This window comes from Narcine bancroftii, chromosome 4, assembly GCF_036971445.1.
Source record: "Narcine bancroftii isolate sNarBan1 chromosome 4, sNarBan1.hap1, whole genome shotgun sequence".
NCBI lineage: Eukaryota > Metazoa > Chordata > Chondrichthyes > Torpediniformes > Narcinidae > Narcine > Narcine bancroftii.
The window spans coordinates 252,916,718-252,938,081 of record NC_091472.1 but is presented as its reverse complement, the minus strand read 5'-3'; the positions used below and the strand labels follow the sequence as shown (position 1 = coordinate 252,938,081).

Here is a 21,364-nt window from a genome sequence, read left to right as displayed (position 1 = left end):
CACTGTCTTTGATATACTATTCCTGCACTAATTTTGTACTTTCTCCATATGCTGTGTTATTTGACTATTGTTACACTATGCTCTATTGTTATTTATAATTGCAAGATTGTCTTGATAGCACAGAAAACAAAGCTTCTCACTGTATTTCGATACAAATAAACCAATTCAAATTAAAAATTTGACATTGTGATATGCATATCCCTAGTGGATTTATGCAGTAAAATATTTTTATCTTTTTTTATGGTGAAGGCGACACATGATGTAAAGATTAAAATCTTGTATTTTTGATTTGTAGTTAATTTTATGACTATCCTTTTAAGAAAAAATGTTTGTCGTGTTACCATAGATACTATAATGTCATATGTCATAATATCTGAGCGGACCGAGAGTTTGCTTTCTCATTTTTTGAAGAATTATGACAGAGATGTAAGCTCTTGAGATACTTTTCTTTGAATTTATCTTAATTTCATCTTATTTTTTAAAATTTCTTTTATATTTGTTTAAAGTTGAATATCGTTATCATTATACAATGTGCTTTGTTACTCATCATTAGGAAAATCTCAATGCAAAGTTATGCAAAATGTTTATCCGCTTTTATCAATGAGTTAAAGCTACTTACAGCTGCAACTACGAAGTTTGATTTATTAAATTAATAAATGGTCATTCGGAATATTGTCGCTTATGTTTCTATGAAGATGACAGGTTTTGAAATTGGGAAATATTAGAACTTGGAAAGTGTTGTCTTTGCATGGTATTCTCTAGACTCTAGATTTTGCAAATGTGTGAGCTTATCATGGATTGGGTATTGCGTTCTGCTTTTTTTTGTCATTAATCAGATGGTAGGGATTATAAAATTGAACTGCATAAAATTTACAAAGATTTGTTTATCTTGATTCACAGGATGAGACTGAGTTCAGAGACAAATTGAATAAAATTGCTATCTACATGAAATACAGCCTAGATTTAACAACTGCAAATGATAAGAATGGACTGCAACCAATTCTGAACCAATTTACTCCAGATAATATCACCAAACAGGTTAGTAATGTACACATCCATTTTTTTTTAACTGAGATGCACTTTGCTTAAAATATGTATGCCTGATATTTTTTCATGGTTTTAAAATGTTTAGTACTGCTAAAATTAACTTCTGTACCTTCAATTTATTTCTCTCTGTCCCTTTTCTCCAAGCCCTCCAAATATTTAGGCCATGGACCATTCCCTGGCCATTAAAGCAGGTAAGGAACCCATTCTACCCATCCATCATTATAAACAGCCTCATTTTGGTAAATGAGCAAGAACAACCATGTTGATTACCTTGAGATTTATCTTCCCATTTTGGGAAGTGGAAGCTTTCAACTCATCATTATTCACGCTTCATTGCCTACCCCAGTCGGTTATTTCTCTGAAGCGTATCTGGCATCAGGCGGTCTTGAGATCACTGATCAGTTTTATTTGCATATCTGCATCCATTTCAAGATGTTTCTTGTCCAAATAGTTAAGAATTTTTGGTGAAGCTTGCAGTAAAATGTGTTTGGGCACAATTTTGAGCACTGATCAAAACAGAAATTGTGTAAGGGCTTGAACTAACAGTTTTTCTGACAGTTCATCCTCGAGCTGTGCCTGTCACAGTGATTTTGTGGAGTCTGCACTTTATGGTGTGCTGCATGGCAAGCTTTCACAAACTCTTCTCTTCTAGGTTTAACACAGTAATTAACTTTGTGTTTTGATTATGTTTGTTCCAGGGCCAAGTTGTATTCTGAGGTCTGAATGATAAATTAGCCAACCTACCCGCTCCATTTATTTATCAGAGTTTTGATTGGTGCTTTTTTTTTTTACCTTCCTCCCCTGCAGGCGCACATTTTACTCGATTGTGGAGATGATGATATCTGCAAACCTGATCTTAAGCTCTCTGTGCAAGGGTAGGTTCAGGACTGGCAATTGCTTTGATTTTCTGATCAGATTTTTTGTTAAATTGGATCCATGGAACAGTTTTCTTTTGTAGAAGGCTTTCACAGTGGCATCCTGTGGACTGTGAAAATTTGAAACTATACCAGGAAATCCTGGAAATACTCAGCAGGCTAGGCAGTATTTGTGCTCCACAATCAGTGAACTTTTCAGGTCAAGAACACAGATTTTGCTTCCCCTAATTACACCGTGCAGTCCAGACTGATATATTGAGGTAGTGCCAACCATCCAAGTTCATTTCAGATGTTCTTGGGCAAGACTTGCTCTATACAGCACCTCCGATTCATTTAAGTTGAACAAGGCTGTCAATGTGCAGTGCCTTCAGTTTCAGTAAATTCGTGGTGCTACATCTGCTAAAGACAATTTTGGTTTTTTGTGTCTGTCAGTGGTGGATGGCTGTGGTCAAAACTTTCCAAACTATGTTATCGATTAAGTGTACCTTGCCTTCTATCCATGACAAACACTTTCTTGTCTTTGTCCCTTTCCATTTCTCCATATCTTAAAACTCATTTATCTCAAAGTTCTGCACATTAACTTTTCAAATATTAAATGCTTCTATTTCCATGGATGCAAGCTGACCCACTGAGTATTTCTGACATCTGTGATTTTTATTCTGACTGTTCTCACAGTTCTAAATTTTGAATTCCGAATTCCTCGAGGCTCTCAAATTAAAATAGTACATAACTGTGATCCATCTTTAGGGATCGAAAGCAGCTGTACATAGGGGATGATAATCCCTTAACCCTGATTGTGAATGCACAGAATGAAGGTGAAGGAGCTTATGAAGCTGAACTCCACATCGAGCTACCACCACAAGCGGATTATGTCGGGGTGGTTCGCAACAATCAGGTAAGTATTTTGAACCTTTGCACGTTACAGTAAAGATCTGCAACTTAAAGAAAAAGTTTTATCTCCTTCACGCTCAGAACATAATTTGATATTATTGAAAGGTGATTTATCCAAAGCAACCATTTGGATCTCCACAGATCCTGCTTGATCTATTATTCTGCTTTACTGTAAGATTTCAGATGTACATAAAATTTCACCTTTTGAATGCTTGAAAATAGGGGCATATATTGACATTTTTTTAGAAATAAGCTAAATTTAAAGATGACCATTTAGGCTGACAGAATTTGACACAAGAAATCATTAATGAAATTTGAAATGAACAAAAGATGGATCTTTTTAGAAATCACCAAATTGAAATTTACCAGTTAAATAAAAACTTCAAAGCATTCACTGACCAAACTGAGTCAGCAGTGGAGGATGGTTTTGCAAAACTGACCATGGTTTACATATGAGACAATGGTATCAAATGCTACTTTCTCCATCTGAAAAATAAGAATAGGTTGTGTAAAAATAATTGGAAGTCTGAATTGATTGGTAAATATAACTCCATGGATTGAATGGAATAATAAACATAGCATTTGGCCACCACCAGTAATAAATAACCACTGGTTTTCCTGTGTTGGTAAAGTTTGCACCTAATTGACAGGTGAGCCTTCAGTTCAGGTGGAGTTTCACTGAAACAGAATGTTAGACATATCAGAATGGAGTGAAAAGGATTATTGATTCCTTTACATTGTTTCTGAATTCCACTGATGTCCATGTTGCCACATGCTGCCTCATAATTAAGTTATGTAATTCTGATTAATGGAGTAGAAACCACTTTTTTTTTAGTGGGTTTATAAATTGTGCTCACAGCTCAAGACCCATTGTTTATCCACTTTGTTTTTCCAGAGTCTTGCCAGATTGTCCTGTGCTTACAAGACAGAAAATCAAACTCAATTGGTAGTTTGTGATCTTGGAAACCCCATGAAGGCAGGAACAAATGTAAGGAAACTAATCTCAATATTTGAAGAAATGATTCCTTTATAATTTATAGCACTGAAAGAGGGTCTTCGGCCCACTGCGTCTTTGCTGAACAACCACCATCTGACATGCACAAATCCTAGATTAATCACAACATATCATCTCTCTCCCAACCTTCTCATCAATTTCTCCAAGATTCTACCACTCAGCTAGACACTAGAAACAATCTACAGTAGCAAGTTAACTACTAAGTTCTCAGCTGAGCTGTCAGAATCAGAATTTATTGTAATGAACATGTCAAAAATTTGTTTTTGCTGCAGCATCATGGTACAAATATTGCTATAAAATTGCATTTTAAAAAAATTAATGCAAAAAGAAGAGAAAGTGAGGTAGTGTCTGTGGTTCATTATCCATTCAGAAATCTGATGGCAGAGGAGAAGAAGCTGTCCTTATGCCATAGGGTATTCGTCCTCAGGCTCCTGTACCTCCTTCCTGATGATAGCCATGTGAAGAGGGCATGACCTGGGTGGTGAGGGTCCTTTAAGGTAGAGGCTGCTTTCTGAAGAAACTGCATCTTATAGATGCCATCGATGGAGTGGAGACTGATGTCTGTGACAGTGCAGGCCAAGTTCACAATTTTCTGTATTTTTTTTTTCTTGTCCTATGCATTGGCACCTCCGTACCAGACAGTGATGCAACCAGTCAGAGTGCCCTCCATGATACATCTGCAGCAGTTTGCAAGAGTCTTTGATGACTTACCAAATCTCTTCAAACTCCTCACAAAATATAGCCACTGGCAAGCCTTCTTCATGACATCCTCAGAGATGTTGACACCCAGGAACTTGAAGCTCTTAACCCTTTCCACTGCTGACTCCTCGATGAGGACTGGGCCATATTCTCTTGATTTTCAGAATCAGATCAGAACATTTCACAAAATTCCTTGTTTTGCAGCGGCATCACAGTGCAAACATTTATATAAACCACTTTTTTTTAAAAAGTGCACACGAGTTCAAAGTAAGGCAGTGTCTTTGGTTCATTGATCATTCACGAATCTGATGGCAGCGGGGAAGAAGCTGTCCTTTTGCCACTGAATGCTCATCTTTAGGTTCCTTTAACTTTTTACTGATGGGAGCAGAGTGAAGATAGTGTGGCCTGGGTGGTGGGGTTCCTTGAGGATAGAGGCTGGTTTCTTAAGACCCCGCCTCCTGTAGATTCCTCAATGGAGTGAAATCTGGTGCCTGTGATGTTGCAGGTCGAGTTAACAACCCTCTGGAGTTTTGTTCTTGTCTGGAGAGTTGGCACCTCCATACCAGACAGTGATACAACCAGCCAGAATGTTCTTCACTTGTAGAGATTTTTGAGAATCTTCGGTGATGTGCTGAATCTCCTCAAACATCTCACTAACTATAGCCACTGGCGAGTCTTCTTTATGATTGCATCGACACAGGCTCCAGGACAAATTCTCGGAGATATTGACATCCAGGAATTTGAAGTTCTTGATCCTCTCCACTTCTGAGTCCTCGATGAGGACTGGTTTGTGTTCTCCTGACTTCCTCCTGAAGTCCACAATCACCTCCTTGGTTTTGCTGACGTTGGGCGCAAGGTTGTCGGTGTGACACCACTCAATGAGTTGATCTCCCTTCTGTACGCTTCCTCACTGCCGTTTGTGATTCTGCCAACAACCCATAGAGTCATTGGCAAATTTGTAGTTAGCATTGGCCACACAGTCATGGGTGTATAGTGAGTACAGAAGTCAGCTTAGCACCCTTGAAGTGCGCTGGTGTTGATAGTGAAGACGAGCTGTTGTTTCCAATTCGTACTGACTAGTCTTCTGATGATGAAGTCAAGGATCTAGTTGCAGAGATGTTGTAAAGGTCCAGGGTTTGGAGCTTGATGACCAGCACTGAGCAAATAATGGTGTTGAAAGCTGAGCTGTAGAGCAGCCATATGTATGAGTTGCTGTTTTCTAGATGATCCAGAGCTGAGTGGAGAGCCAGTGATATTGAATCTGCTGTGGAGTGATTATGACGATAGGCAAATTGCAGTGGGTCCAGACCTCTGCTAACGTACGTGTTAATTCTGGCCATGGCCAACCTCTCAAAGCATTTCATCACAGTAGAGGCTAGTGCTACTGGCCGATAGACATTGAGGCAGCTCACACTACTCTTCTTGGGTATCGGGATGATAAATCCCCTTTTGAAGCAGGTGGGAACCTCTGACTACAGCAACGAGAGGTTGAAAATGTCCGTGAACACTCCGGCTAGTTGGTTGGCACTGATTTCCAGTACCTTGCCAGGTATGCCGTCAGGGCCTGACGCCTTGTAAGGGTTCACACTCTTGAATGATGTTCTGGAGTCAGTCTCAGAGACAGATATCACAGGGTTCCTTCCTGATTCAGTTCCTTTGTTTTGCTAATGTTGAGTGCAAGGTGGTTGTTGTGGCACCACTCAACTAGATGACCTATCTCCCTTCTGTACGCTACCTCATTGCCCACTGTGATTCTGCCGATGACTGTGGTGCCATTGGCAAATTTGTAGATTTCTTTTGAGTTGTGCTTAGTCATAGAATTACAGGTGTATAATTAGTAGAGCAGTGGGCTAAGCACGCATCCTTGAGGTGCCCCTTTGTTGATCATCAGTGAGGAGGAAACATGATTTCCCCCTCACAACCTCAATCTGCTGGTATTGTCTGCAAATGCCTCAGCTTTTTACTGTTCACCAGCATGCAGGAATAAGTACCATCAAACTAAGCTATGTGGAGTTGTGCAGGAAGTTGCAAAGAATTGTAGATTAAATGAGTACACAAGACAGTGGCAGATGGTGTTTGAAATGAGAAAGTGCAAGAACAGCTATTTTGGATGTGAGGTAGAACAGGTTGAAATATTTTTGTAAAGGTGATGAAGTATGATCTGCCTGTGTATACATGGTGAAGAAGTGCTGCTTCACTTGAACAAAGACCCTGATTCTTGTTCTAGAGTTTGATGCAGAGCTGGATTGTTTTGTTTGCTGCTTCGTGCTTATTGTGGTCTTCAAAGGTCCATTTGCGAAGTGGGGGGGGGGGGGGGGTGGGGGGTGCAGAGACCCAGGTTTAAGAACTTGTTGACCAGCACTAAAGGTATGTATGATGATGTTGAAAGCTGAGCTGAAGTCGATGGAAGAGTTCCCTGATTTATGTATTGCTGTAGTTGAGGTAATCCAGAGCTGAGTGGCGAGCCAGTGATATTCTGCTGAGGAGCAATTGTCATGGTCCACAAATTGCTGTTGGTCCAGATCTCTACTTGAGTGCTAGTTAATTCGGGCCATGACCAACATCTCAAAGCATTTTATCACAATAGAAGTGAATGTTACTGGATGATAGTCACATCTTTTGGATGTGAAAGGAAATGGGAACATCTGGAGGAAAAGAAAGAGGGAGAGTTTGCAAATTTCACACAGCACCCACGGTCTGGATTGAACCAGAGTCTAGCATAGTGAGGCAGCAGCTCTAATTCCTACATCGCTGAACCACCCCTACTGCTAGACTGGAATAACTTCAGTCTTTTTGTGGTGACTCCCCTCAGACAGAACTGTTAAAACCTGACTGCAGTCATGCTCCCAATGACTCCCATGTGAGACTTGGGGCACCAGCTCTAAATAGACTTGTAGCAGAGAAAATGTTGGTGGTCCTGTCAGACGAGGAATGTGTAGTCTTAATAATTTTTTCCTTTTATTGCACTTTAAGTGATTGCAGATATCAGTCCAAAGAAAGAGATGGAGATTTGATAGAGCAGGTGCTCAAACAACTTGCCAGTCCAGTCACCAGAAGATCGTTAGACGAGTCCAAAGGCTATTATGCTCCTTTAAAGAGCTGAAAAATGTACTTTTGTAATTAATTATTTTTTTTCCTCAGCTCTTGGCTGGTCTGCGATTCAGCGTACACAAATTGCAAGAGGCTGAAGCAGTTGTTACCTTTGACCTGCAAATTAAAAGGTAGGTTTTTGTGTTTGTCAAAATTGGTGAATAAAAGGATTGTTCTGATGTTAGAGTTACTTGCATTTTGCACTGTAGCAACATGTCAAAGCATGGCAAACCAACAACGTGCATGATATTGCCTGGACTGGGGAGAGTCTGCTTCCTGCTGATCTTGCTGGAGGTAATTTTAATTCCTTTTCACAGCCCCCTTGCAACCCCAATCTGCTGGTATTCTCTGCAAATGCATCAGCTTTTTACTGTTCACCAGCATGCAGGAATAGGTACCATCAAATTAAGCTATGTGGAGTTGTGCAGGAAGTTGCAAAGGATTGTAGATTAAATGAGTACACAAGACAGTGGCAGATGGTGTTTGAAATGAGAAAGTGCAAGAACAGCTATTTTGGATGTGAGGTAGAACAGGTTGAAATATTTTTGTAAAGGTGATGAAGTATGAGCTGCCTGTGTATACATGGTGAAGAAGTGCTGCTTCACTTGAACAAAGACCCTGATTCTTGTTCTGGAGTTTGATGCAGAGCTGGATTGTTTTGTTTGCTGCTTCGTGCTTATTGCGTGGCTGAACTCACCTGCCACAAGCATTGTGGCGAAGTGCAGTGAGCAACAGAACAACGTTCAGCAAGTGCGATGACCCTGCCCACTGCTGGTCTTCTGACATCTGGTGCAATCAGAAGACCTTTTCCCTGATGATGAGGGACCTCAAAAAATAAGTGAGCAACAGGGAGAGGGTGGTAAATATAAAAAAGGAGAAAAGTTAATTTAAAAAATTCAACAATGTTCTCAACATATTTTTAATATAGGACACTGCAGTTAATTAATAGCATAGTATTATGTGAAATTGAAATAAAACCCAATGCACATGCTTTGAAGAGATGATAGACTATTCCCATTCAAATGAATTAAAGAAAACCAGCATACTATATTTGACATTTTCTATAATTTATCACCTTTAATTTTGCAGCTCCAACAAGCATGATGGGCAGAGTGAAATGGTGTCCTATGCAGTTGATATAACTGTCCTGGCTCAAGTAGATATTAGAGGGTACGTATTTTTTAAAAAATGAAAACTTCAACTATCATTATGCCTGATTCTAAATAATTTGCAAAGTTGGGGAATGACGGCAAACAAATAATATTGTGTAACATCTTAGATGAAATTGCAATAATTTCTTTGCGAGGAGATTGTGCACTGGGAACGCAAAGCATTTGGAAGTGAATAAGCTGTTACTATAATCAATTTGATTTTTTTTTTCCTTTGCTTTGAAATTCCATAGAATGTGCCCATAATAATGCCAAGCATAGGTTGGCTTGCCAATATTTAACAGTTAATGCAGAATGTTGCTCATTGGAATACTTGGTGAAAGTCCAGAATAATCTACTGTCCCTCGACTGCACACATTAACACATTAAAATTACAAGATCAAGTTTATTTTAGTGAAAGGACATTGACCAGAAATAGAGACGTGGTTGGAGACAGCAATGAAGCAGGATTTTTGGCCCATCAAGTCCATGCCGAATATCAAACACCTGCGTTATGCAAATCCTACCCTAACTCATTTGATTCTCCTCGCACTCTCGTCAACTTTATAAGAGTTCTCCAGCACTTTTGTGTACTGCACTAGACCCCAGGATCTGCAGATTTTCTTGTTTATCTCCCAAGAGTCTGTACTCATCAAGGCAATTTACAGTCATCAGCTTTCTGATTGTCGAGAGGGAAAGCTGAGTTCCTGGAGGAAATGTGGTCACATCGAGAATGTGCAAGCCCACATCAGCACAGAAGATCCGACCTTCTCTCTTGGCCAAACCTTTTGCATTGTTAAATGTATTGTTCTATTAACAGAGATTGCTAAATCTGCAGAGCATCTGTTGAAATATTGACCAATTTATTTGGTTATATCTGCAAAGCTGTTCATATTATTACTCGTCTTTCTGTCTTTAAAAAATCTTGGGTTAGAAATTTGCTTACAGACCACCAGGGAGGGGTAGAATAGCATTGTGCTGTTGACGTTGTGGCTTAATCAGAGTAGTACCTATCTATGAACATTGTTGGGTGTGCTTTCCTATATTTTCTGTTGGATTTTTGTCAAATGCAGCACTTAATCCAGATTGTTCTAAAAGAGGCAACATCCAAATTACTCTTTGCTCTTGGAGATCTGTGACTTCCTGTGACATAGAACTTGGCTTTCATCTCCATATCTCAGCTTCGCATTCTTGAAATTATTCCAGACCCAGACTGCTGCTGCTGTTAATCTGCCAATTCCCACTGCTGCATTAGGTAGATCACTTAAATCATACTTCTTAACGGGAAACTTCATACAATTTTCCTTCAGCTCTCAAACCGACCAAGTGTGCATGGGCATTTTTCTACATCATTAGCTTCTCGGAGCGGGGTGGGGTGGGGGGGGGGTCCTGTGTGTTTTACTCCTGGTTGGGGGAGGGGGGATCTGCGAATTTTAATGCTGGCTGGGGGGGAGGGGTGTGGATTCAGTCTGCCCATGTTACTGCTGGGGGGGGGGGGTGGGTTCTGTTTTGTTCCAGCGGGGTGGCGTTAGTACAGTGTAGGTGCTCTCCAATTTGTGACCGAAAATCTTTTAAAAGATATAAAATTTATGTTGTTTATATTGTATTTAACAGACTTTGCCTTGTGGGCAAAGCCTCTTTAGATGGTAAACTCTGAATTCAAACCACCTGCTGCCTTGCAGGTTTTGCCTCTTCAGGCAAAGACTAGGAGAAGGTAACTCTGACTTCAAATCTGCGGGCTCAGCTCACCCAGCTGTCAGTACCTGAAAAGGGCCCCAGCTATGGGCAAATAGCACATGCCAGTCTGGCAGCAGGGGCTGGCAGCTGTGACAGAGCACAGGAAACAGTTTCCCTAGCGGTCTGCAGCAGCAAACTTGAAGGATCCATAAGGACAACGGCCAGCGAGCACGGTCTTGGAACAGACCACTGTGGGGCAATATCACATGCCTCTGGCTGTTGTGCCTCACATTCTGCCAGGTCCAGTGGCGTGGGACCCAGAGGGAGGCATTTGTCCTGGGCAAGCACTCACCTCCAAGTCCTTGCCCTGGCACATGATGCTTAAAGCTCTATGGAATACAGAACAAATAGAATCCAGGGACTAGCAACTGGGAGCCCCCTCAACAGGAGGCTGTCATTGCCCGGTAAGGTCATCGTCTCCAGCAGGCGCGACCAGGTCGTCATTCTGCTTCGTCATAACTGCCTCTACAGTTATTTCCACCTGGAACATTCGGTGTCTAGGTGTCAACTCGGACATAGACACCACCTAACCATGGAAGTCTGGCATCATCGATTTGGATCTCTCTTGTCTGGGCAATGACATCTACACCCTCAGTGAGACTTGGCTCACTGGCAGCGGCTCTATCTGTGAGGAAAACTTCACACTGTTCACCAATGTGGCTTTCGACCATCTCAATCAACTATCGATATGTTCTTCACCTTCCGCCAACTGCAAGAGAGATGCATCGAACAACGCAAAACCCTCTATGTGTGCTTCATCGATCTCACCAAGACCTTTGACTATGTTAGTCACTCAGGCCTATTCTATGTCTTAAAACATCTTGGCTGCCCTGAAACACTGCTGTCCATTATCATCCAGTTTCATAAAAACATGCAGGCCACTGTCCAATTCAGCGGCTCGAGATCAAAAGAGTTCCCAATCCTCTGCAGCGTAAAATAGGGCTGCGCACTCGCTCCAGTTCTGTTTGGCATTTTCTTCTCTGCTCTTCTGCACCGTGCCTTTCTGGAAGCTTCAGGCATAGCCCTGCACACAAGGAGCTCCGGAAAACTTTTTAATCTGTCACGGCTCCGGGCCAAGACCAAAATCAGAAGAGTTATGATTCAAGACCTGCTCTCTGCAGATGATGCTGCCTTCGTGGCTCACTCCCAGCCAGAGCTGCAAGCGTTGTGTGACACATTTGCATCTGCCTGCTCTGAATTTGGTCTGAAAATTAGCCTGGGCAAGACAGTCGTCTTTAGCCAACAAACCCATGACACTCCATCAATTACCATCAATGGGTCAGTGCTTGCCAACGTAGAGAAATTCTCCTACTTGGGCTCCACCATGACAACAGCGAACTCACTCGATGCAGAACTGGACACACGTCTGGGAAAAGCATCCATTACCTTCGGACGCCTCCGTGCCCGCGTGTGGGATAACTGCTACCTCTCCACCAAGTTGAAGATCCAAGTCTACGAGGCCTTTACGGCTATGAATCCTGTGTCACATACAGAAAGAAAGAACACTGCCTTAACGCATTCCATTTCCGCTGCCTCAGATCCAAGCTAGGCTACTCATGGCGCAACAGAGTCATAAACATCCAAGTCCTGGAGAAGACTGGAAGTATGGACCTCTACTCAATCATCCGTGCTCACCGCTTGTGGTGGGCTGGCCACATTGACAGTAAGGAGGATGGCCAATTGCCCAAAGATCTCCTCTACAGTGGGCTACCAGATGCTCCCTGCCCTGTAGGCTGCACACGTCTTCGCTATAAAGATGTAATCAAGCACGATCTCCATACTGACTGTGAGGGCCTTGTAAAAAATCGCACTGCATGGCGTTCCACAATTCGCAGTGGCACATCAACATGTGCCAACAACTACAAAAAGTTCTGTGTGGGCAGAAGAGCTACAAGGCACCGTGTTCATCTTCGCTCACGAAGGGATGGGCCATGATGGCGATGATAGCTTCTCTAAAGAACAGCCATACATAGACTGAGGTCATATTGGCGCTTTCAAGAGGAAAGTAGACTGGTATTCCTGAGAATAAACAAAAATAGTGAAAATGAAAATCTTATTGCTGATCATTTTTGAGTGTTGCATTATGTTTGATGTCATTTGAGAGAGTTTCAAACTACTAAGTTTTCAAATCAGGGAGAATGAACATCCATCTGAGTAAAGAACTCTTAGATGCACACAGAATTGCTCTACTTCTCCAAAGTCCATTTTCAAAAACAGTCCAGTGAGCCTCCTGTTAAAAGCACCTGCTTGTGAACTTGGAGTGTGTGTCTTCATTGTCCCCTTGAGTGAAGAACATTGTTCCCATGGCTGTTTACCAGCTTGTCCATGTCTTTCTGTTCCCTTGGAAGCATTCTGCCACTTGCAATTATTATTACTGTATCTATTCATTCAGCAGCACCCATGGAAGAGTTTTGTGTGTATTGTGGCACTTCCCTTTCAGTTGCCTGCAAATAATAATCTCGGTTAAACACAGATGTGAGAATGACATCACATCAATAGAGAATGCCCTGCTGAGTGGGCGTGGCAAGATGGCGTAGAAGGAAGACATGTGTTCCACCTCTCCCCAGCTGGATCATTAAATACCCGGTTTTTTAATAGTCTAAAAGTGATTAAAAATAAGATTTACAGTTATTTAAATAACAGTGCTTTATGATGGCATCTTAATGTGAAAAAGACTAAACCTCAGCTTCAGAAGAAACTACCATATAAAAGTGCGGAAGAATTGAGGCCTACCTGTATTGCTGAATCCATGGAGTCATTGTTGGGAGTCTCCAAGCCTCAGAGGACTCCAGCCCGTTCGATTTTGACTCCGGCACCGATCCTGTATCTGCAAGATGGCGCTGGCACATTGGTGAGTTCGGCCATTGCCGACCCGCATCCACGTGTAGTCGTGCGCGTGGGTGGCATGGCCAATAAGGGGACCCGTGAGCCCGCGACCTCGCTGGGGGGCCTGGTGGCGCACAGGGTAGCGTCGGAAGACACCTCTGTGCATCTGACGGCTTCGCCTGGTCTGCGTGTGGCATCGCGGGCCCTGGAGCTATTGGACAAGATCAGCGCTGTGGGGGAGCCTGACCGCCGGCGTCCTGAAGTGGTCGGGGTGTCGGCGTCATGTGTCCAGACCCGCAGCAGTTCAGTTAAGTGAATTGTGCTGACTGAAGAAGAAGAGGAACTTACCTTATTGGAATATGTCCAGGAGGAGGAGCTTGCTGTTAAAGAGGGTGAATCTCAAAAAGTGGAACAGTATTTACTGTTTTGGATAGGATTGCTGGTCAAATAGAGCAAATGCATAATATGTCAAAACAAGTATCAACTCAAATGACTCAAGGATTTATGGAGATGAAAATAAAAATGAATACTTTGTGTGATGAAATGTCAACTGTGAAGCAGGAAATGACTGTAGTTAAATTGATATTAATAAATGTATACAACCAGAAGATACTTTGCAAGATCATTTTAAGAAAATTGAAACAGCTTTCTCTGAGTGTCAAACTCAGGTGGAATGAAATAGAGAAAAAATGGAAAAAGTGGAAGGCTCTTTTGTAGATTGGGGGATTCAGAAAAGAGATTTAATGAAGAAGATTGATTTGTTGGAAAATCAAAGTCGAAGGAATAATGTGAAAATAGTTGGTCTTCCAGAGGATATGGAAGGTGCTGACCCTATAATTTTTTTTAAACACTGGATCCCAGAGGTGCTGGGTAAAGAGTCTTTCCCTGAAGGTTTGGAATTGGATAGGGCTCATAGGGCTTTGAGAAGAAGACCACTTCCAGGACAAGCACCGAGAGCAGTTTTGATTTGTTGTTTAAAATATCAAGATCATGAAATGATTCTACATATGGTAGTACAGAATGCAAGACAGAATCGATCTCTGTTAATGGTTCAACATAATAGGGTGTTATTTTGTGCTGATTTGAGTCAGGAGGTTATTAGAAGACGACGAGAATTTAATATGGCTAAAGATGTTTTGTGGTGAAAAGGTTTCAGGTTTGCTTTTCGTTATCCAGCAATTTTGAAGGTTTTCTATGGTCATTTTCAATCTCAATTTTTTGAGAATGATTATGATGCCTTGGTTTTTGCTAATTCTTTGCCGGAATTGCAAAGAAATGGATCTCCTCTTCCATTATCTCCTAAGAGGAGAGTGAATGGACATGGGAATGGAAAGAATGGAAAGAATGGAAGGAAAGAAGAGTTGACACAGAATTTTCTTGATGTTGAAGATCCGGAGCAGTCATTGGGCTTGGAATCATTGTGAACTATATTTGATTGTGTTTGATTAAATAATCAATATGTATCTGGCTGGGGGAGGTGGATGACACTGAAAACTTTGATATTCATCTGTTTGTGTATTATCAACTTAGAGCATTGATAAAAGATAATTATGGTAACGAGATGATTTTACCTACTTTGTCAAGATTTGAATCTTTGATTTCCTCTATACTGAAAAAGGGCTATATTTCAGTTATGTATAATTTGTTAGAAGATAGTATGGATAAGCCAGATTGGGAGAAATCTAAACTTAAATGGGAGAGTGATTTAGTGTTTATTTTTCCTGAAGAATGTGTGTCAAGACATAATTAAATTGACCAATGTGCACTATGGAATGGTTAATTATAATTTTTTACATCAATTGTATTTGACCCCAGAAAAGTTAAAAGAATATGGATTTAGTAATTCGGATTCTTGTTTTAGATGTGGTTCATGTATTGCAACTTTTTTACATGTGTTAAAGTTCAATCATTTTGTCAAGGTATTAAAGTAGTTTTGGAGAAATTATATAATTTTATACTACCGTTAGATCCAACGATTTTCTTGTTGGGAAACATATTCGTTAAGAGGAATGGGATTGGATAAAATTCAAATTGCTTTTGTACGTTTGGTACTATCAGTAGAGCGTAAATGTATAGCAAGTACTTTGAAAGATGATACTGAGATTAATTTGGCTCGTTGGCATAATGAATTGGAGTTATGTGTTGTTATGGAAAAAATTACTTATACTTTAATATGATAATTACACATAATAATTTTTCTTCTTTTGTTAGTAAGTGGTCACCGTATTTGAAATATATGCATTTAGATATACTTTGAAATGTTAACATTTAAAATTAAAAAAAAATATATATATATAATTAATATTTTCTTTATTTTTTTTTGCTCCCCTTAAGGGAGCTGGCTGTAAGGGTGGGGGGGGGGGAATGGGTATTAATGAAAAAAAAATTCTTTGACTATTTATACTATATGTTATGTTTTTGTTTTATTTTAAATAAAGTTTAAAAAAAATATAAAGAATGCCCTGCTGACATTAATAATACAATGCTGTACTACCTTGTAATTAGAGTCAAGCAAAATATTTCAGTAACCGTGATTCTTAACCTTCCCTTCCCACTCACATCCCACCTTAAGCAATCCCTTACTAATCACAGAGCACTGATGGCATAGGGATTACTACGTGAGTGGAAAGAAAAAGGTTGAGAACCACTGGTATAAATGCTGCATGCACTGCTGTATTCATATTCTTGTTCTGATCATTTTTTAAAAATTATTTGGCTAGTGTTTCTTCTCCTGATCAGCTGTTTTTACCCATTGCAAACTGGAAGGAGGACCCTCAGAATGAAGAGGACGTTGGCCCATTTGTCATGCATGTCTATGAGGTTAGGATAGATTTATTCTTTAGAATTGTGAATTTTTACTGTTCTTGAGCAGAAAATTGCTACTTCATCCTGAATATTTAAGATTGGATTCATTATTTATAATAGTTAAGGATAAAAATTGCATGAACACGTGGGAGAAGTCTTGTTCTCTCAGGGCTGAATGTTAGCAGTTACTATATTGTTAATGGTGGCAGCTCAGGCTCACTCTTGACTTTAACCTCAGCAGCACAAAGGCAATTTCTGTAGGCAGACCAACATTCTCCAATGAACTGAGAGTCTTGGATGTGGAATACTGACTCTTCATTGGATTAATTGCTTCATTAAGAATTATTTTTTTCATATTGAATATACAGCACGAAACAGGCCCTTGGGCCTCAATCATCCATTCTGACAGTTGGCTTTCTGGGCTATTCCCATTTGCCTTCATTTGGTCCTTAATCGTATCCATATATCAGTCCAAGTGTCTTTTGAACCTCGTAACTGCACCTACAATCAAGTTCTGAATGTGGCAAGACCAAATTTTCTTTCCAATTATTAATTGTCACAAGAAGAAAGTTGTGCAGCTTTATCAAGGGAAGAGCTGTGAGAAAACATAATTGTTGAAAACTGTGTTTAGGACGAGGATGCTTGGTTAAAATTGTGGCAAAGGAATTGCCCACAATAATTAGTTTTGAAACTCAATATATCTTTAATATTCATTAATTTAAGGATTTGACTAAAGAGCAAGAGATGAGGGATAAATGTCTAACCCTCAGCAATCACCTCCTGAAAGTTAATATTCTGGCTTCTTCCTTAGTCCTCCAAAGCTGTTCAAATAGTTCTAATGATCTCAGTGTTGCTGGAAAGGTGGCAGATATAAACAAAACCCAAGATGATATTCTTGTTTAATGGCACCACACCCAGAGGAAGTGTACAGCAGTAACAGGTTTTAAATAAAAACTACCAACTTGCATCTTTATATACAGTGAAGGGAAATCATTTAAGTTTTAATTTAGAGATACAGAATGGTAACAGGTCCTTCCAGCCCATGAGCCTGTGCCAATTAACCTACAAACCCTGTGCCCTTTGGAGGGAGGGAGGAAAACAGAGCACTTGGAGGAAACCAATGCAGACACAGGGAGGACGTATAAAATCTCCTCTCAGACAGCGTTGCTCTAACAGCTGTGCTAACCATGTTGCCAAGTGTAAATATTAATTTGAAAAATAATTAACCAAATTATGACTTGGAGGGACAACCCTGGTGAATGAATTTGGGGAAACAGGAACAACACTCAGCATTTGGGAGACTGAATTTGATAAGAATATATACGTTGGGCATGTCTTGGAATTGATCATAATTTAGTTGGAGTCTGTGATCAGAGCATTACAGGAGTTCAGATAATATCAATATATCATCAGGTTAAAGTGTAATGTAAAGAGAAAAGTGACTGACAGAGGCTGAGACCAGTGTGTCGGGTACAATGGCAGCTCAGACTCACTCTTGACTTTAACCTCAGCAGCTCAAAGGCAGTTTCTGTAGGCAGACCAACATTCTTCCATGAACTGAGAGTCTTGGATGGTCACAGGAAGTCATGTTTGTCAATTTCTAATGACTGCTTATAAAAGAATGTAAAATGCTAATGAGAAATCTCTTTTAAAGTTACGGAACAATGGACCAAGTGCTTTTAGCAAAGCCATATTGGATCTGCAATGGCCGTACAAGTTTAAGGACAATTTCTTGTTGTATGTGATGGAGTATACAGCTGAGGGTCCAATGAATTGTACTTCAGATACAATTATCAACGCATTGAATTTAAAGGTAGATATTACACTTAACGGTTTTAGTTTTTAATATTTTTTGTGGAAAGAACACCGCCTAATTATATCAAAAAATTGCTGGAGCTTAAACTACTTTAGGCTTTCTGGTGATAGTGCCCCAATAATAATGTTAAGTTGGAAATTTCAACACACCAATCTAGCACCAATGAAGAAACCTTGATACCTGTCCAGAACTGTGTGCAAGTGGAAGGTCCTTGAGACATCACTGATTTTGTCTCCAGTAGCTTTGGGAGTGAAAGGGGTGGAGAATGAGACCATTTACAAACTACCCTTTCATGAATAGTATTTTTTCCCAGTTGTGCCCACTTAAGAGTGTGGTGAGTATTCAGTCACATTATTAATAATGGAGAGGCGAGAAGCGAGCCTTTCATTAGATAGAGCACACATGCATAGCACTCTCTTGCAGCCACAGTGAATCCCTTCAAAATGATGATAAGAGAGGAGCTGCTGGTGATCTTGGGGAGAAAAAACCCAGCATAATTACAAGTACAGAACAATTCCGATTATCCAAAATCATATTCTCCAAAATCCTCATATATTTGAAATTTTTTTGGAGCCGTACTGACCTCACAGGTTGAAAAAAAAATCACCCAATGTGAAATTAGAATGACAATTGTCCTCGTTTCAAGTAACTCCCTCCCCTCTCTCTTTCCATTTCTTCTTTACCTTCTCCTATTGACTTTTCTTTCCAACTCTCCCTCTCAAATTGGCACACAATCTCTTGCCCCAGTGTCGTGGAGGAGCATGGACCTTGGGTTCCTGGGCAGGAGCACAGACCTTGGTTCAGTGGCATTCCCTCCCCTCCTATTCTCTTTCCTCCTTGGTACACTGGACACCAACTCTGAATCCCCCCCCTCGGCCTACTTCCTTGGGGAGGATTTGGAGTGAGGATTCTGGGATCGGGAGCTCCGATGACCAGAAGGACAGGAGCCTGTCGACTCGCCAGTGAGTGTTCCATTAACCTGGAAAGCCTCTTTAGCGATCAGCGGCAGTGGTGGGTTCATCGGGGATCGGCAGCCGTGGTTGAGTGGTCTCGATGATCAGCAACAGCGTTGGGTTCATTTCGATGATTGGCAATGGCCGGCACTTTTTTGGTTAGAATTAAACATTATTTTAATGTTTAAAAAAACCTTCCTTTGTTGTTTGTCGTTGTTTAATCGTTGATACAAGTGATTTGGTATTGCTACTGAGGTGTTTTATAAAAAATGAACAGTTCTCCGAAAAAAAAACGTTTATTCTACATAGGCCCAGTCCATTTTGGATAAACGGAGTTGTACTGTATTTTGCAAACATGCATTTGCATTGCATGGCTGAGTACGATGATGTACATGGATTGCCCTCATTATCAACTGACTAAATGCCTACTGCCAATCTCTGTGGATTTGGTGGGGAAGGAGAACTTTAGCTGATAATTTTGACCATAAGACTGCTTGTCTTCTGGGTTTCTTGCTATGTTTAAGATGCCAGTGTAACTTTCTTCATTATTTTTAAGCGTACTGCTCCTGAGACACTTTCGTTCTCCGTGATCACCAATTTTTGTTTAACATTAATTATTAGCAGAAAGCGGAACTTTGCACATTATCAAAATACAGTTTAATTTTCCACATCATTACAGAAGAAGAGATGACGTAAACACCAATGATGGTACTCATAAAATAGGCATATTAAAGAACAAATATTGACTTGAAATTGTCCTCGTAATGCAGTGATGTGAAATGTACATAATTTGGTAGAAATTGTTGTTTTATGGAAATGATGTATTAAATGCAAATACAGTATTTTATATTTATATATATCATACATATAAGAAATATTAATTATGATTTGTTATGCATTTTATTGTAGACTGCAGATTCTAAGGCAAACCAGTCATCATCTATAACTGCAGAACCTCAACACCATAGAAAACGTAGAAATGTAAATGAATTAGAGGGGATTCAAGTGCTGGTATGTATCCAGTGGAACTAAACGCTTGATTCTCAAGTTTGTTACCAATGATGTTCAAAGACACTCTTCAAACATGTTCAAAGCCTTTCACATAGAAATACTAGTTGGTTTAAAAAGCACTCTAAGAGGCAAGTTGAGTCGGGATTGGAAGAAACGTAATTCTAAAGTATATACATAATCTAATTCTATTCTAATTGTATATCATTCAAATGATGGGAAACTGAGCATGCAATAAATGTCAAATGTCCAGATTTTCTTTTCTTTTCCAAAGCTGCTGCTTTGCGGCAGAATTTTGACTCCACACATTCTATACCAGAAACCTTGCAGTAAGTAACTGAGACTAGATGATGATTGTTAGCAAGCTACCAAGTTGTGGAACCAATGCAGCAAAGAATCGTTTTCCGTATTTGTACATCCTTTCCTGCAGCATCACAGAGCAGTGAACATTTTGCAGTTTTACGTCTGATAAGTCAGGCTTTATAATGGTGCAGATGCAAGGTATGTTAGAACTGTAAGATGGCATTCCCCATTATTAATAAGAGCATTGAACACACTGCAGTTGATTCTTTAATCTATAAATATCAAAAGTGTAGTTGGAAAATTTAATGTGTTTCAAGTGTCCAAACCTTTCCATGATGTCCATGAACAAATTTGGGAGAACATAATGTCATTGGATTGAAATGTATTAATTCCCACAGGAATGTGGCACAGTTGAATGTATGAAAATAAACTGCCAGATTGGAAAGCTAGAAAAGGGCAAGAGTGTAGTTCTGCACATCAGGTCACGATTGTGGGCTGCAACATTCATGCAGGTGAGTGGCAGGCAATTTTTGAAATTACTTCTGCATAAACTTTGTTCAATTTGCTACTATTCTTTTACTGTATAGTTGTTCCTGGGAGTGTTTTATAAGATAAGCAGTGAAAAGACTATTTGGAAGATGCATACAAGACCTCAAACTAATGTTTTTCCATTTATTTTTAACTTTACTAGAAGAAGAATCAGTCCTACTCCTTGAATGCTTCAGCAACGTACACTGTCATAGAAATGCCATACAAAAATTTCTCTGCTGAACTTCCTTCTGGATTTATTGTGGTATGTACTTATTTCAGACCATTATTTTGCTTGAAAATTAAAGTTTAAAAACTTGTTATATAACCACTAATTTTTTTTTTTACTGTAGGTCAACACCTTAGTGACTTGGGACAAGCCAACAGCTCCTCATCAGGTGCCATTTTGGGTCATTATATTAGCACTCCTGGCTGGCCTTCTACTTTTGGGTCTCCTCGTATTTGTCATGTACAAGGTACGTACTACATATTGCCAGGCCTCTAGCATTAAGCAGTCTCTGCATAAAAATTGCAGTGAGGTCACTGGATAATAGACCCATGATCACATTACCTTTCACCATTGAGAGCTGTACTACATTGAAGGACTTCGACACAAAAGCCTG

At 40.1% G+C, this 21,364-nt stretch overlaps 1 protein-coding gene across 2 annotated transcripts in view; it reads left to right on the top strand.

Moving 5' to 3' along the window:
• The window catches only part of itgav (integrin, alpha V), a 121,527-nt gene that overhangs the window by 97,612 nt on the left and 2,551 nt on the right, over nt 1-21,364 (top strand). For both annotated transcript variants that reach the window (XM_069934770.1, XM_069934772.1), the window contains 12 exons: nt 901-1,038; nt 1,855-1,922; nt 2,670-2,817; nt 3,709-3,801; nt 7,669-7,748; nt 8,707-8,787; nt 16,049-16,148; nt 17,788-17,946; nt 19,812-19,913; nt 20,612-20,725; nt 20,905-21,006; nt 21,095-21,217. In XM_069934770.1, the coding sequence (XP_069790871.1) occupies nt 901-1,038; nt 1,855-1,922; nt 2,670-2,817; nt 3,709-3,801; nt 7,669-7,748; nt 8,707-8,787; nt 16,049-16,148; nt 17,788-17,946; nt 19,812-19,913; nt 20,612-20,725; nt 20,905-21,006; nt 21,095-21,217 (1,308 nt within the window). The remainder of the gene's footprint in view (nt 1-900; nt 1,039-1,854; nt 1,923-2,669; nt 2,818-3,708; nt 3,802-7,668; nt 7,749-8,706; nt 8,788-16,048; nt 16,149-17,787; nt 17,947-19,811; nt 19,914-20,611; nt 20,726-20,904; nt 21,007-21,094; nt 21,218-21,364) is intronic.